Source organism: Phascolarctos cinereus, unplaced genomic scaffold (genome assembly GCF_003287225.1).
Source record: "Phascolarctos cinereus isolate Bilbo 61053 unplaced genomic scaffold, phaCin_HiC Scaffold_2;HRSCAF=192, whole genome shotgun sequence".
In the NCBI taxonomy this organism is placed as follows: Eukaryota; Metazoa; Chordata; class Mammalia; order Diprotodontia; family Phascolarctidae; genus Phascolarctos; species Phascolarctos cinereus.
This window is the reverse complement of record NW_027555625.1, coordinates 111,591,305-111,606,722: the sequence shown is the minus strand read 5'-3', so window position 1 is coordinate 111,606,722 and position 15,418 is coordinate 111,591,305. Positions and strand designations below refer to the sequence as shown.

The following is a 15,418-nucleotide window of genomic DNA, read 5'->3' as shown; positions in this document are numbered from 1 at the left end:
AACTTTGGTCCAAAATTTGATGTAATTTTTCTGCCAGAGCCTACTTTTTCTTCTTCAGCTTCAAGGAGGATAGGAAAGCCAATACATTAGCTTTTGTTGAAGAAGACAAATGGTACCAGAGCAACCTACTCTTTCTCCCTTCCCCCTAAGGTGAGTGAGGGGACCCCATTCAGGCCCAGCTAAGGCTAGACACAGGAGCCTAAGATCCCAAATTAAGCTAAAATGTAAGTCTAACCCAGAGTTGGCCCAAATGCCTGAATCAGTTTCAAAATTTTCTTACATTTCCTTCAAGTCCTTTGGATTGCATATAGCCTAAGCTTGTGGCAGACTCCCTTAATGCTTCTACTTAACTGTACTTGCATTTTGGGGGCTACTTTGGAGCTAGAAAAGCTCCCAATGTAGGAGGCTAGATCAATGGTAAAGGCAACCAATGGAAGCCCTCAGGTGAATCCATATAACAGATTTTTCTCTTAACCTTCCTTTTTTCTGCCTGATTTACCATGGATTTGTCTCAAAAGTTTCTTAACACCCCTCACTTCCCATATCCACTGAAACAAACCTGTAGAGTGGGCAGAGGTTTTTAACTTAACTTTAACCCAAAGGGTCTATGGAGAGATTTTAGTGGAGTACGTGATTTTTTAAAAAATATTTTGATAACTGTATTTCAATATAATTGATTTCCTTTGTAATCCTACATATTTTATTTTATGCATTTAAAAACAAGATTCTGAGAAGTAGTCCAGTGGTTTCACCAGACTGCCTAAGAGGTTCATGGGAAAAAAGAGAACCCCTACTCTGGAGGATCCCCCTTCCCCTCTAAGCAAAGCAAACAGGCAATATTCTATTTTGAGAATTTAATGCAGTGGAATGTCATACAGAAAAAGATAATAGTTAGAACTCAGTGGTGGCTCCTGCTGTGAATTTCCTAACTTCTTCCGAAATCACCTTCATGTTTAGGCTGGGTTTGTCAGGGTGTTGATACTGTCTTCCACCTCAGTGAGCTTCTTCAGGATTTGGTTAAGCTTGACTTCATCAAACTCCAAACACAGACATTCAGATTCCTAGAGAAAACACAAGGGGATGCCATTTTAAAGGAACAAGTCTCAAGAAGCCAAATTAAGTTAACAGGTATATTATAATTACTGTGTGCCAAGTACTGTGCTAAGTGTTGGGAATACAAAGAAAGGCAAAAACCAGTCGCTGATCTTAAAGAATCAATAGGGAAGTTAATATGCAAACAACTGCATATAAACATTTGGATAAAACTGAGGTAATCTCAGAGGGAAGACACTGCCATTAAGGAAGATGGAGAAAGGCTTCTTGCAGAAGGTGGGATTTTAGCTGGATCTGAAGGAAGTTGGGGAAGCCAGGAGGAATAGGGTTCAGCCAACGAAAATGCATAGAGTAAGGAGCAAGAAATAGTAAGGACGTCAGTGCCACAGAATTACAGAATAACATATGGTGGTGAGAACGGTTTAAGAAGATCAGAAAGGGGGGCAGCTAGGTGGCACAGTGAATAGAGTATCAGCCCTAGAGTCAGGAGGACCTGAGTTCAAATCCAGCCTCAGACACATAAACTCAATACCTGTGTGACTCTGGGCAAGTCACTTAACCCCAACTGCCTCATCCAAAAAAAAAGACCAGAAAGGTAGGAAGGGGCCAAGTTCTGAAGGATTTGAAAGGGCAATATATTTGTATTTGATTTTATACTTATATTTCATTTATTAATTTATTTTTAGTCTTCAACATTCACTTCCACCAGATTTTGAGTTCCAAATTTTCTCCCTCTCTTCCCTCCTCCCACCCTAAGACAGAATGCATTCTGAATACCCCTTCCCCTAATCTGCCCTCCCTTCTATCTCCCCCCCTTCTCTTATCCTCCTCCCCTTCTATTTTCCTATACTTATTATATTATGTTTTATATTTTACCTTAGAGGGAAGAATGAGGCAATATAGTTTACTAAATGGGGGTGAGGGGATGATCAGGCAATATATAGGCCCACTAGACTGCTTAAGGCCAGTATAGGGCAGGTTTCTTAGGATCTGAGGTCTTGGCACAGAAGCCTGAGTGTCCTTCCTAAGGAAAGTTCTCTCTATTCCCAGGGAGAGGGAAATATCTAGCATTTTGGATGACTCAGTCTTTTTATTCAGTGAAAATGGTTACACATTGGTGTCATAAACATCAGAGTGGGCTTCTTATAGCTATGAAAGCTGCTACATTACAGTGTAGAGAAAAAAATGCTAGGCAGGAAAACTGGGTTCTGGCTACCACTCCATCACAGATCAGTCATGTTACCTTGAGAAGGTTTCACAGACTCTTTGGGCCTCAGTTTCTATATCCAGAAAATTCTGCAGTTGAACTAAATGATCTCAAAGATTTCTTCCAGTGCAAAGATTCTATGAATTTATACTATAAAAATGGCATAGAGATAACATCCAGGAAAGAGATAATAAGGTCCTTGAACTAGGGTGATGGCAGTGAGAATGGAAAGCAGGGATTGTTGAAGCAAAAGATTTTGGAAGTAAAATCCTCTAGACTTGACAACTGATTTTATGTAGGGGAGGAAAGAGGGGGAAGAGTAGAAGGTGAATCAGAGGTCCCAAGTATGTGCAACTGACAGAGGGAGGTCCTATTAATAGAATTAGAAAAGTTAGAAGGAGGCACTGGTTTTTAGGAAAAAAACAGTGCATTTGAAAATATTTTTTTCTGAATTTTTAACTGTGTCAACTACATGTTTCAGGATTTCAGAATCCTGACATAAAATGGTGAACAGTTGAAGGAATTGGGAATGTTTAGTTTTGAGAAGAAAACCCTGAACAACCTAACTTTCTTCAAGTCTCAGCTGCAATCCCACCTTCAGTAAGAAGTCTTTCCTGGTCCCCCTTAACAATGCTAGTGTCTCCCCTCTGAGATGACATCTAATTTATCTCATTATTTCTTGTTTGGACATAGTTGTTTGCATGTTGTCTCCTCCATTAGAACATAAGGACAAGGCCTATTTTTGCCTTTCTTCTTCTCCCTGGCTCTTAGCACCTGGCACATAGTAGGCACTTAACAAATGCTTACTGACTTGATTTGAATATGGATAGTAGAATTAAGATCAAAGAGGAGAAATTACTTGAAGACAAATTTCAGCTCAACACAAGGACTTATCAACCAGTTGGAGTTATCCAATCATGGAAAATGCTGCCTCAAAAGTAGTGAACTCCTTGTTACTAGTAGAATTTAATCAGAAGCTAGATGACCACTTGTTGGGACTGTGATAAGAAGGATTCCTACATTGGGTGTGAGGGAGGTACCTTCCAACTCCTAGATACCACGATTATTTATACAATTTATGTTATTGTGTAGAAATGGACACAAGCACTTTGCCTATGATTTACAGTCATTTCAATAACATTCTAGGTATCCTTTTCAGAAACATGCCAAGAAGCAGCTCAGTGTTTCTTTTATCTCGTAAGCTAGGGATTCTGAATACGCTTGTGAAGAATGCTTTGCTAAGGTTTCCTACAAATCAAATAACTGGGAGCTTCGATCTTCTAAGTTTTGCCCAAGGGCTTTTGTGTAAGTCTTTCAAAACCTTCAACAAGGTAACGAATATCATAGACTTTTACCCATTCACAAACAGTGACCAAGATGTTTGGGAACCATTTTGTTTACTTAGAAATGTGTAAGATGGTGATTTTTAAAACAGCAACAACCATTTTTAGCCCTTGAATTTGCTTTCATCCTTCTGACCTGAATCTCTGACCTGAATCTCTGACCTCTGTTTCCCTCTGCTGTATGACTAACCAAGCAGGAGAGTAAGATGGTTAAGAAACCAAGGGATGAGGGCTTTGGGATGAGTGATGGTTTACCTTCTTCATTCATCAAATGCCTAGAATTAGGTCCTATAGTCTACAGAGAAGGTATACATGTCACTTGCAAACAAAAGTGAAACATGTGTCTGAATAATTTGATCATAGGCTCTTAACCTGTGTTCCATAAACTTAAAAATAAAATACTTTTATAACTATATTTTAATATAATCAACTTACTTTGTAATCCTATATATTTTATTTTATGCATTTAAAAACATTATTGTGAGGAGGGGTCCATAACCTCCAAAAGATTAAGAATCCCTGGACTGGATACCAGACCCTAAGGAAAATAAAATCACAATTTCAGATCTCAGATCCCGATGTCTCCTGCTTCCTCCCCCATTTTATAAAAATGGACATCCAGGGAGGTCAAGTGACCTCCATTTCTCACTTATTAGTGGCAGAGCCAGGACCTTGATGCCCTTGAGAGCAAGGATTGTTTTTTCACCTTTCTTTGTATCCTCATCGTATAGTACAGTGACTGGCACATAGTAGGTGCTTAATAAATGTTTACTGACTGGAAAGCAAAATCTCTTTATTCTCAATCCACTGCTCTTTCAGCTCATACCATACTCTCCTCTCAATCCTATGAGACAGAGCTATACAGTTGTTGTTCAGTCGTGTTTGACTCTTCATGACCCTATTTGGGGTTTTCTTGGCAAAGATTCTGGAGTGGTTTGTCATTTCCTTCTCTAGCTCATTTTACAGATGAGGAAACTGAAGCAAACAGGATTAAATGACTTACCCAGGGTCATGGAGCTAGTAAGTGTCTAAGGCTGGATTTGAACTCAAGTGTTCCAGACTCTAGGCCCTGCGCTCTATCCACTGTACCACCTAGCTGTCCAAGAATAGTACTAAGTAAGTGAAATACAGTTAAGGTTTTTTTGGATAGTTTCTCAGCTTCAAGTCACTGAGGTCAGGAGTCCATTTTGCAAAAAGGATCCTGTGCTGTTGTCATGTTGCTGACTCACACCGTGAGTCAACTAACACCCCCCAGGGGAAACTACTGAAAGGGAGAAAGGCCTCTTTCCTGAAACACTTCCAAAGGAGGGAGGGAGAAGGCAGCTTTCCTTGGCTAAGGGCAAGACATCAGCCTTTCCCAGTACATGTGTTGGAGTAGAAGAGGAGAGTTGTCCAAGCATCACATGCTAAATCAGCTTGGGAACATGTCCAAATTTCCATTTAATCCAAAACAAAAAACAATTTTAAACAAAGGAAGAATATTAATAATAGAAGCAGCTTATATGCCCTAGCTTCACAAGGGGCTATCTCCTTCTGACAGGAGACTGAACTCATCCACCAACCCCAGCCAGTTCAACTGGTGAAATTAAGAATGGGTCCCAAAGCCTTGAAAGTCTGTGGTTCTTTTGTTAGCCTTAGATGAGACATTTAGCTAGACTTAGACACAAACACACATATTTTAGCCTTTGGTCTTTGTAACAATTGACCATAAATTAATAACTACATGGAACGTAACATATTCAGGAAAAAGGGAGAAATAAAATAGTAAAAAAAACCATTCTACTATTGTGGAAAATCAGGTTAAATAAAAAGGAATTATTCTGTTTCCATGCATTTGAAAAGAAATCACTGTGAACTCATGAGCGGTCTGTGTCACTAGATAGCTACACTTTGTAGTCTGTTTCATAAGAACTCAAATCAGTCGCTTCCATGGCAGATGTTAACATTAAGGGAGTTAAGTGCTTTTTTTTTCCCTCCTCTTTTGGAGTGGCCCTGTGGGCTCATAAGCATGTTGAATTCCCAGAATGGAAACTTGCTCTGCTGATATAAATCAGCAGCTTGTCTGAAACTTCAAATCTTAGAATCCCCTGGGACCCAGAGACATGAAATGATTTGCCTGGGATCTCCCAGACAATGTGGATCACAGGCAGGAGCTGAAGCCAGCTCTTCAGATTTCAAGGATGGCCCTTCATCTGCTAAACTCTGCTGTCTCTCAGGGGCGAGAAGTAGGGAGGGAAGGATTAAATATTAGGAGGAAAGCACAAGCTAGATGCATACGGCGCTTCTAAACTCTAGCAGACTGAATCTTTCATTTATTCACAGGTTTTAGGACATTATTACCTCCTTGTAAAAAAAGGACTTTAACATTCAAGGTGGTGCTCCCTCAAATAGCCTAACTTCCAGCTCCTTAACTGCCTCCAATCCTACTCCTTCATTCCACCTTAGCCACACACAAGGATTGTTGATCAATTAATCAGCAACATTATATACCTACTATGTGCCAGGCACTGTGCTAGGTAAGGGGGATACAAATACAAAGAATGAAACAATCCCAATATTCAGTGACCTTACAAAATTCCAATGGAGGTGACAAGTACATATATAAATATAATAACAACAGTAATAATAGCATTTATATAGTGCTTAAACATTCACAAAATGCCTTACAAATATTATCTCATTTTATGCTAACAACTCTAGGAAGTAGATGCTATTATCATCCCCATTTTATAGATGAGGAAACAGAGATGGAAAGAGGTTAAGTGAGATGCTCAGGGTCATATAGCTAGTAACTGTCTGATGCTGAATCTGAACACAGCTGACTCCCAGTTCAGCACCGTGCCACCTAGAAATATAAATATAAAGTTAATAAAGACATATATAAACACATAAAAGGGTTAAACACAAGGTACTTTTGAGGAGAGGGCACCAGCAGCTGGGTGGATTAGGAAAATTATGTTCTAATGGAATGGTCACACCTTGGATTTCATCATTACCCAAAAGTGTTCTACATTCTCGGTCAATCGCTTTGATATTCCTTTACCTAATCATAACCTTTTAGCATTTCATGATTCCCTATGCCTCACTCCCCCTCCTATGCTTCTTCACTCTCACCAGGACCTCCAGTTGTTCCTTTCCTCAGTGCTTTTCAATTTTCCTCTTTCCAATCTAGCCCTTATAGCTATCCAATTAAAATCCACACTATCTCCTACTCTCAAATCCTTCACCCCCTTCTCCTAGTGTTGTTCATCTCTTGCCAAACACCAGCCATTCTCCTTCTCCCCGACCTCTCTGCAGCCTTTGATACTTGATCACTCCTTCCTCCTAGACATTATCCATGGGTTTCAGTGACCCTACTCTTTCCTGACTCTCCTGTCTATTTTACTGCTCCTTCCCTGTCTTCTTTGATAGCTCATCATCCCAAACCATGCTCCCTAACTTTGGGTGTACCTCAGTGCTCTGTCCCAGGCCCTCTTCTATCTACATTCTCTCACTTACTGACCTCATCAGGTTCCATGGACTTAATTACCATCTCTTCACATATGACTCAGATCTACATATCCAGGTGAAGTTTGGATGAAAAATGGAGATCAGTCAGCATTTCCATAACAAAATATTTTCATTATGAATGCCAGTGGAAGTACTACATTTGGATTTTACCACCTCAGTCTATAATAAGGATATAAAGTGGCACTAAACAAAATGAAGATGGTAAGAGCAGTTGGACCATGTCAAATACACACCAAAAAATCCATGCCAGAGGCAATGTGATTTTAAAAGAATTGAGGCATCAATTTTTAAAATATCTTAAAGACGGAATGATACAGAACAATTATGGGGGAAAAATTATAGATGGCATAGACAAAAGGGCTTTCGAGAGCTCATCAATCACTAGCAACTTGAATTTCTATTTTCTCACCTCTTTAGAAATATGTATACAACTAATCTACAGGAGTGTTGAAATTATCCTTGATGGAAAATATGTAAATGCAACAGGTAGGCTTTTACTAACCATCTCCTGCAGAAGACTACATCTTCAATCACATAACTGTGCATAGGAAATATAAAATCTGGTAGTGTTTATTGATTGTTGATGATTAAAAAGGCATTTGACTTGGTGGAGCAAAACTTGGCCTTAAGAAAGCTTTCCCATTCTACAGGATATGCCATGGATATGTTGATTACATAAGCTTCCTTAATGCAAGTAACCACAAAAATAACTTAGTTCAATGATTCTTTGATCATCAATATCAAGCAAACATAAACCCCAAGTGGATGCTTGTCCATGCTATCAGTGTCATTCTGATGGCCTTCTGTGCAGAATCCAGATGGAAGCTGGATTCCTTCTCAGGGGGAAGGTCCTCTAGGTCCCATTTTGTGCCTAGCATTGTGCTGGTTGCCCCAGAACACAACATGATCTTCTTAAGGCAATCCATACCCACTCAAGGGATCAACTCCAAAATTCACACAGGAACAATGGAATGAGTGAGGAATGCCTATTGTGCGGTAGCCCACCAACTTATTTATCTTGCACAGGTACCAGATAAACAATAAAATGATCTCAGAACTGAATAGGAGGAAGAGAGTTTGGCCGGACTGCATTTGGGAAACTGTACAGCACTCTCAATTAGTGTCTTTCTGACACAAGACCCATTATTTTTGAAAACACCAACCTTCCTCAGGTGAAGCTCTATTTCTACGCATCATGAAGCACTATAACTCCTGACAAAGCACAACTGCTGGTGACATAAAGGATGATGGAGAAATATATCCTGGGTAGAAGAAGTAGGCTACACCACAACACTAACAATCTCTTGCAGGCAAGAAATGATGCAAAAGAAGGGTCATGCAGCATTTGCAAAGGGAACTAGACGGACTGAAAAGCACTGGTACCCATGGAATGTTAAAAGATCTAGAGGAAGACCTCCTGCATCAGGTGGATATCCTGTGGAGAATTCATGGGGTGGGGAGGGGAACAAATAAAAATTGTATAGATGGGTTGCAGTCTGAACCACTGGAGGGAGTATCTACATGGAGGAGATCATATATCCACAACCCTTTGAGGTAGACAGTGCAAGTATTATTACTATCTTTTTTCAGATGAGGGTCAGAAAAGTTTAGTGACTTGCCCATTCTCCACAGACAGTGAGTATCATAGCTGATACTACTGGAACCCAGGTCTTCTGACTCTAACCTAAGTGCTTTCCCATGATATCACACTGCAGCTGACTATTCCCTGGGATTCTTGCTTCCTGGAGTAGTGCCCTCTCTACTCTACATACTCATAGCATCATAGGTTAATAGAGCTGGAAGGGACCTCCAAGGTTATCTAGTCCAAACTCCTAATTTTACAGATGAAGAAACTGAGGCCCAATGAGGTTAAGTGACTTGTCCAAGCTGCTTTCTGCTCACGTTCTCTGTTTTCTTCTCCTAACAACATACAGAAACTATTCAACAGCTTTTTGTGAAACTATGTCTGACAATGAAAGAAGATAATTCCAAAGGACCCATGATGAAAAATACTATCCACTTCCAGAGACAGAACTATGAATGCCGATTGAAGCATGCTTTTTTTTAACTTAATTTTTCTTATTTTATTTTTCTGCCTATGTTTTCTTTTGCATCATGGCTAATATGGAAATATGTTTTAAATGACTCATACATATAATTGACATTAAATTGCTGGCCTTCTCAAGAAGGGGGAAAGGGTTGGAGGGAGGGGGAGAATTTGGAACTCAAAAATTTTTAAAATGATTGTTAAAAATTTTTTTAGGGCCAGCTAGGTGGCACAGTGGATAGAGTGCCGGCCTTGAAGTCAAGAGGACCTGGGTTCAAATCCGGCCTCAGACCAAACACTTGACTCTTACTAGCTGTGTGACCCTGGGCAAGTCACTTAACCCCAATTGCCTAAAACCAAAAAACAAAAATTTAAAAAAAATTTTTTTACATGTAATTGGGAAATATTTAATGAAATAAAAAATCTCAATAAAAAGAAACCATGTCTGAAACTGTATTAAGAAGGATCAGCATAACCCTGTTGTGCCAATAAACGATTCTGCAAAGAATTTAAGGATTTATTGCAGAACAGACATTGGGCTTTGTTCAAGTTTTGTGTTTGTTTAAGGTAACCTAGAATGAGTTGGTCAAACTTGTTGTTTATCTCACCAGGGGCAAAAGACTGAAAAAAGCCTTTAACACCTGAATTTAAAAAATAAAAATAAAAAAGAAAATCACCTCTCCTTTTCTTGGTTTGATTGGAAAGGAATTAGGAGAATCATTTGTATGATCTCTTTGGGATACAGCCCTAGAAGTGCTATTGCTTAAAGGGCACACACTTTTACAGCCCTTTGGGCACAGTTCCAAATTGCTTTCCAGAATGGTTGGATCAGTTCATAAGTCCACCAACAGTGCATCAGTGACCCATTTTTTCCACATTCCCTCCAGTATTTGTCATTTTCCTGTTCTGCCACATTAGCCAATCTGATAGGTGTGATGTGGTATCTCGAGTTGTTTTGATTTGCATTTCTCTAATCAATAGTGATTTAGAATATTTTTTCATATTACTATAGATATCTTTAATTTCTTCATCTGAAAACTGTTTGGGCAAGTATTCTTCAACTCAACCAACATTTATTAAGCACCTTGTATGTACAAAGCATTACAGAACAGTCCCTGCCCACAATGAGCTTATATTCTATTGGAAGGAAGGATGTATATTTAAAAGAGTAAACAAGATTTTATACTTGATCCTTAGGTAGCTGCAAGAAGATTGGAGTGGGCAGCAGGGAGGCGTGACATGGTCAGATCTGCACTTCAGGAAGATCACTTTGATAGCTGAGCAGAGGACAGACCAGAGAGGGAAGAGTTTTGAGGCAGGGAGATTCACTAGCAGGTTAACTGCAGTGATCCATGCATGAGGTGATGAGGGCCAGGGTGGTGGCAGTATCAAAGAAGAGAATGTATAAGAGAGTTGTCATGAAGGTAGAATGGATAGGCCTTGATAATAGACTGGATATGAAAGAAAGCAAAGAGTCAAGGACGACAACAGGGAAGTGAGGAAGAGAGGAGGGTTGGGGAAAAGACAGTGAGTTCAGTTTGGGACATGTTGAGTTTAAGATGTCTTTTAGGCACTCAGTTCAAGACATACAATAAGCAGTTGAAGAAGACTGTATGTCAAGAGAGAGGTTACAGCTGAATAAACAGATATAGGCATCATCAACAGAGAGATGATAAGTGAAGCGATAGGAGTTGATGAGATCATCAAAATAAAGAGGACAGAGGGAGAAGTGAAAAGGTCCTAGGGCAGAGCTCTGGGAACCACCTACATATAAGTGGAGGACCACTGTTGATTATGCAGAAGGGATTGAGAAGGGCTGGCTAGACATTGAGGAAACTTCTAGACATCATGAAAACTGAGGGATGAGAGAGCATCTGAGAAGAAGGGCTGTCACTAGTGTCAAAAACCAGAGTGATCAATAAAGATGGGGACTGAAAAAAAGCCATTTGATTTAGCAACTGCAATTAAAGGTAACTTTGGAGAAAGGTCTTCCATTCCCTACTTGTGTAAGTTGGGCCTAAATTGTTTGTTTGTTTAATCTGTAAAGGGAGGGATTAAATGACTTCTAAAGTCTTTTCTAGTTCTAATGACCATGTAGAAGAAATGTCTTACCAACCTGAAAGCACAAGAAGAGCAGTAACCAGTCAAACAGTAGAGTTGGGAGCCATATTATAAAAAGGGAAGAAGTGAAATAGAGATGAGGCAGTGGAGGCAATGCATGGAGACAACAATTAACAGAACTTTGGCTACAAAAGGGGAGGAGAAATGTATAATGATATCTTGAGGGGATAACAAGGTCAAGTTTTTTAAGGGTAAGAGACACTGTGTTTATACACAGCAGGAAAGAAGCCAAAGGATAAGGAGAGATTGAAGATTACAGATTGAGAGAAGAGCAGGGAAGTGGTCAAAAGGACAAGATCCCAGAGGAGATGGAAGGGACAAGTCTACAAGTTGTATTTTTGTTTGTCAGGGCCTCCTGACTCTAGGGCCGGTGCTCTATCTGCCGTGCCACCTAACTGCCCCTGCAGGTTGGTTTTTGCAAAGAGTTTTGAAAGGTATAAGTGGCGAAAAGGCTGATGGGTGATTGATTATAGCACTGGTTATCAGAGTAGGGGTGCAAACAGTGAGAAAAGTTAAATAGACAGTGGTCAAATGATGAAAAAAACAGATCAATACAAGAAAGACTGGGTATCTATGGGATACATAGCAATCCAAGTTTAATGTTTTGCATAATCATTTTAAACTAGCTAAATAAAATATGTAATGGGGCAAGCATAACTCTTATAGCTGAGTTAGAAAAATAAACTTCAGAAGTACAAGATGGGGAGATATGGCTAACAGATCATCTGAGCAAAAACTTGGGGGAGACTGTTGGATTTCAAGCTCAGTATTAGTTAACAGCATTGGAAAGCAGCTAATCGAGTCACTGCGATCTCAGATGACATATAGCTTCTAGGTATATAAGGTGTCACTTCTGGAATAAGAAGGTGATGGTCCTGTTGTATAGTGTTTGTGGCCAGAGCACATCTCAAGTATTGTGTTCAAGGTTGGCCACCTCCCTTAGGAAGGACGTTGACAAACTGCAGAATGTACAGATAAGAGCAACCAGAGCAGTGAAGGGCCTTAAGTCATGTCATATGAGTATCTTTGTAGAAGTGGGAATGTTTAGAGTGGAGAAGGAAAGGCTTACATGATAGCTGTCTTCAAGTATTAGAAGAGCTGCCATGTGGAAGAAGGCTTACATTTGTTTTCCCAGGCATCAGAGGGCAGAACGAGGAGTAAGGGTGGGAGTTTCAAAGAGGAAAATCTAGTCTTGATGTTAGAAAGAACTTCTGAAGAATCAAAGCTTTTGAAAAGTGGAACAGAATGCTCTAGGATGTAGTGACTATCTGTTTCCCCTACACCCCATCATCCATCCAAGTGAGGTATTTAAGGAAAGGCTGAATGATGGATGCTAGGGTCTCTTCTTATGGTTCTGTGACTCTTACAGAAGACAATCGAAATATCCAAACATTTTTCTTTTGGAGATGCAAAAACTGAAGTCACAAAATTATAAGAAAAGACTACTGAGAAGTCATCTAGTCCAGTGATATCAAACTCAAATAGAAACTGGGTGCCACTAATCCCTACACAAGGATGCCCTATGGGCAGCATGTTGATGTAAGTTTAAAAATATATTATCTATGCTTTATTGTACTTTTATTTATTTTGTTAAATATTTCCCAATTATATTTTAATCTAGTTCCACAGCACTTAGGAGGGCCTACTGGCCATGTCTAGCACCTCTGATCTAGTCTATCACTCTATTTTCAGGCAGGACCACAATAAAGCACTCCAAACCAACAAAAACAAAAATGTTTGTAAAGACCGCTAGAAAAAGATAATACATAACCTTTCTAAGTTAACTCATAAACCCACTTAACCACTGAATCAGACCCATCCTCTAGCCTAAATTTGTCATGTTTCAGTTTACGATAGTCTCTTCAACAGAGACAAAGTTTGCTTATTTTAGTCTACATAAGTCTTTCAAATGTTTGAAAAAATTATTACATTACCCCTCAGCTTTCACTTCTCCATACCAAATGATAGATATGTATCTATTATGGAATTTTTTTAGCTTAAGAGAATAAAAGAATCTGGTGGCATATGATAGCTGTCTTCATACATTATAAGGACCATCTTGTGGAAGACAATGAAGCTCCATAAGCAGAGCTAGACCTAGTGGGGAAGATTTATAGTAAAGCAGATTTCAACTTAATAAGGAAACACTTTCTCATATCACCACTGTCCAAAAACTCAACGCACTGCCTTAAGAAGTAATGAGTTCTCCGTCACTGAAAGAGATCAAGCAGAGGCTGGATGACCATGACTCCTATATTAGGTGAGAGATTGGACTGGATGACCACTAAGGTCACTTCCAACCCTACGACTCTATGATTTCATTGCCTTGGCCTGTAAACATGTTCTGAGAAATTTTCCGGGAGGACAATTCTGCATCAGTACAACTTGAAAATAACAAAGCAATGAGGAATTATGATTTGTTACACCCAAGAGGCAAGCTAATTAAAACAACTATGTCACCAGCATCAAAATACATTTTCAATATAGTTTCCAGTCACGCTAATGCTCTTGCAAAGTTCTCATAAAACTTTATCCTTTCTTTATGGGTCAGAGTTAACATTCTGATGCAGCTTTGGAAAGATTTATCTTGCTTTCTTTTTTCTTTCTTTTTCTTTTTTAATAGGAGGGGTGAGGTAAGGGTTGCAGAGAAGCCTTCTGAATACTGCTAATTCTTTTTCAATTCCACTGGATCCACCACTTGGAGATTTTGACCAAGCTCAGAGACCCTGAGCAAATGGCTGACCCTTTCTGAGTCTGTTTCCTCCTTCTACAAGTACCATCTACCTCACAAGATTGTTGTGGGAATCAAACGAATGGAGGTAAAGTACTTTGTAGCCCATGCAACTTTGTAAATATGAACTCTCATTATCATTATTGCTGTATGTAAGGGACTTTGTACACAACTAGACATAGCGGGTAGTTCTTTTCACAAAAATGTCCTCTGCCTTCATTTCTTGACTTTGGAGGGATTCTGTGCCAAGCATAAACTTTGACAATAAGACTTATCTTCCAAGTTACCCTTCCATAAATTTATACTAACCTCCTGACTTGACAGTTTTCTGTAAATCTATGTCCTCTATGTTATATGATGATTTAAAAACTATGATTGATGGCTAGAGTAAGGTAACTTGTTATCAATGCCAAAATCACAAATGGCTACTTGGAGGCCAACAAACCTTCATAAATTTTAAGGTCTGTTTTTTTTTTCTCCAGGAAGAAGAAACAAAAGATATATTTAAAGGTAAACACACTTTCCCCCCAATTAGGTCATAGTCATTATACCTTGACAGTATCTACTCAGACGAGGTACATGGATTCATGCATTTGTGCACACACATGCATATACATATACAGACAGACAACAGGATGTCTTGGTTTTTTCAGAAGTCAGAAGATAACAGTGATTCAGTGACTCCTCATATCATCTGAGAACAGTTTGACAGATCTCTAGATATTCTATTAATGAATTCCTGTTTTGCCTTTTTAAAAACATTCATGGTTAAGCATAAATTCTATTTAGGGCACCATATCAGAATTTGTCAAATTATAAACCAACAGTGTTTGTTCACAATGGGGAAGTGGGGTCAATTTTGTTTTGCTTTGTCTTTGTTCCCAACCCCCCATGGGTTGGAGAAAGAGCAGTTTAGCATAATTTTACCCCAAAATGTTAGCCCTTTTTCTCAAAAGCTTTTGATAATTAGGCTGTTTCTACAGTCTAGTCAAATTAAACTAACTACCACCCCTTTGCTTTACTGCTTCCATGTTTTTGCTCATGTAATTCCCGATCCTTGAGTACCCTCTCCTCTTACCACCTGTTGAATTTCTAATTATCCTTTATTTAAAAACTTAGGTGGGTCTCTGATCTCATCAATGTGTGTTTTCCTTTTAGTGATGCAGATCATATCCATTTATGCCTTCTCATTCTGAAAGCCTCTTGCCCATGCCCTTGCATAAACAAAGGACCTACCCAACCTGGGTATTCTCCTCTACTCTTTTTGGCATTCTTTGGTTAGTAATGAAATACACATACTGCCTATTGGTTATAATAACTTTTGTATTATAAATGTTATCTAATTTGGCTATCTTTTGCTCTTGTCAAATGACCAGCTCACTTTCTTCTTTGGTCACAGCTCTCTG

The 15,418-nt window shown here is 39.2% G+C and overlaps 1 protein-coding gene across 3 annotated transcripts in view; it reads right to left on the bottom strand.

Moving 5' to 3' along the window:
• Positions 1 to 839: 839 nt before the first annotated feature.
• COMMD1 (copper metabolism domain containing 1) overlaps positions 840 to 15,418 on the bottom strand; it is a 240,780-nt gene continuing 226,201 nt past the window's right edge. The window contains exons 3-4 of one of the 3 annotated variants that reach the window (XM_078149537.1): positions 4,039 to 4,141; positions 973 to 1,061 (exon numbers count right to left, since the gene is read on the bottom strand). In XM_078149537.1, the coding sequence (XP_078005663.1) occupies positions 4,079 to 4,141 (63 nt within the window). In that variant the 3' untranslated portion in view covers positions 973 to 1,061; positions 4,039 to 4,078. Of the gene's footprint in view, positions 1,062 to 4,038; positions 4,142 to 15,418 lie in introns of all 3 variants that reach the window. The other 2 variants (XM_020985485.2, XM_078149538.1) reach the window with 2 other exon arrangements.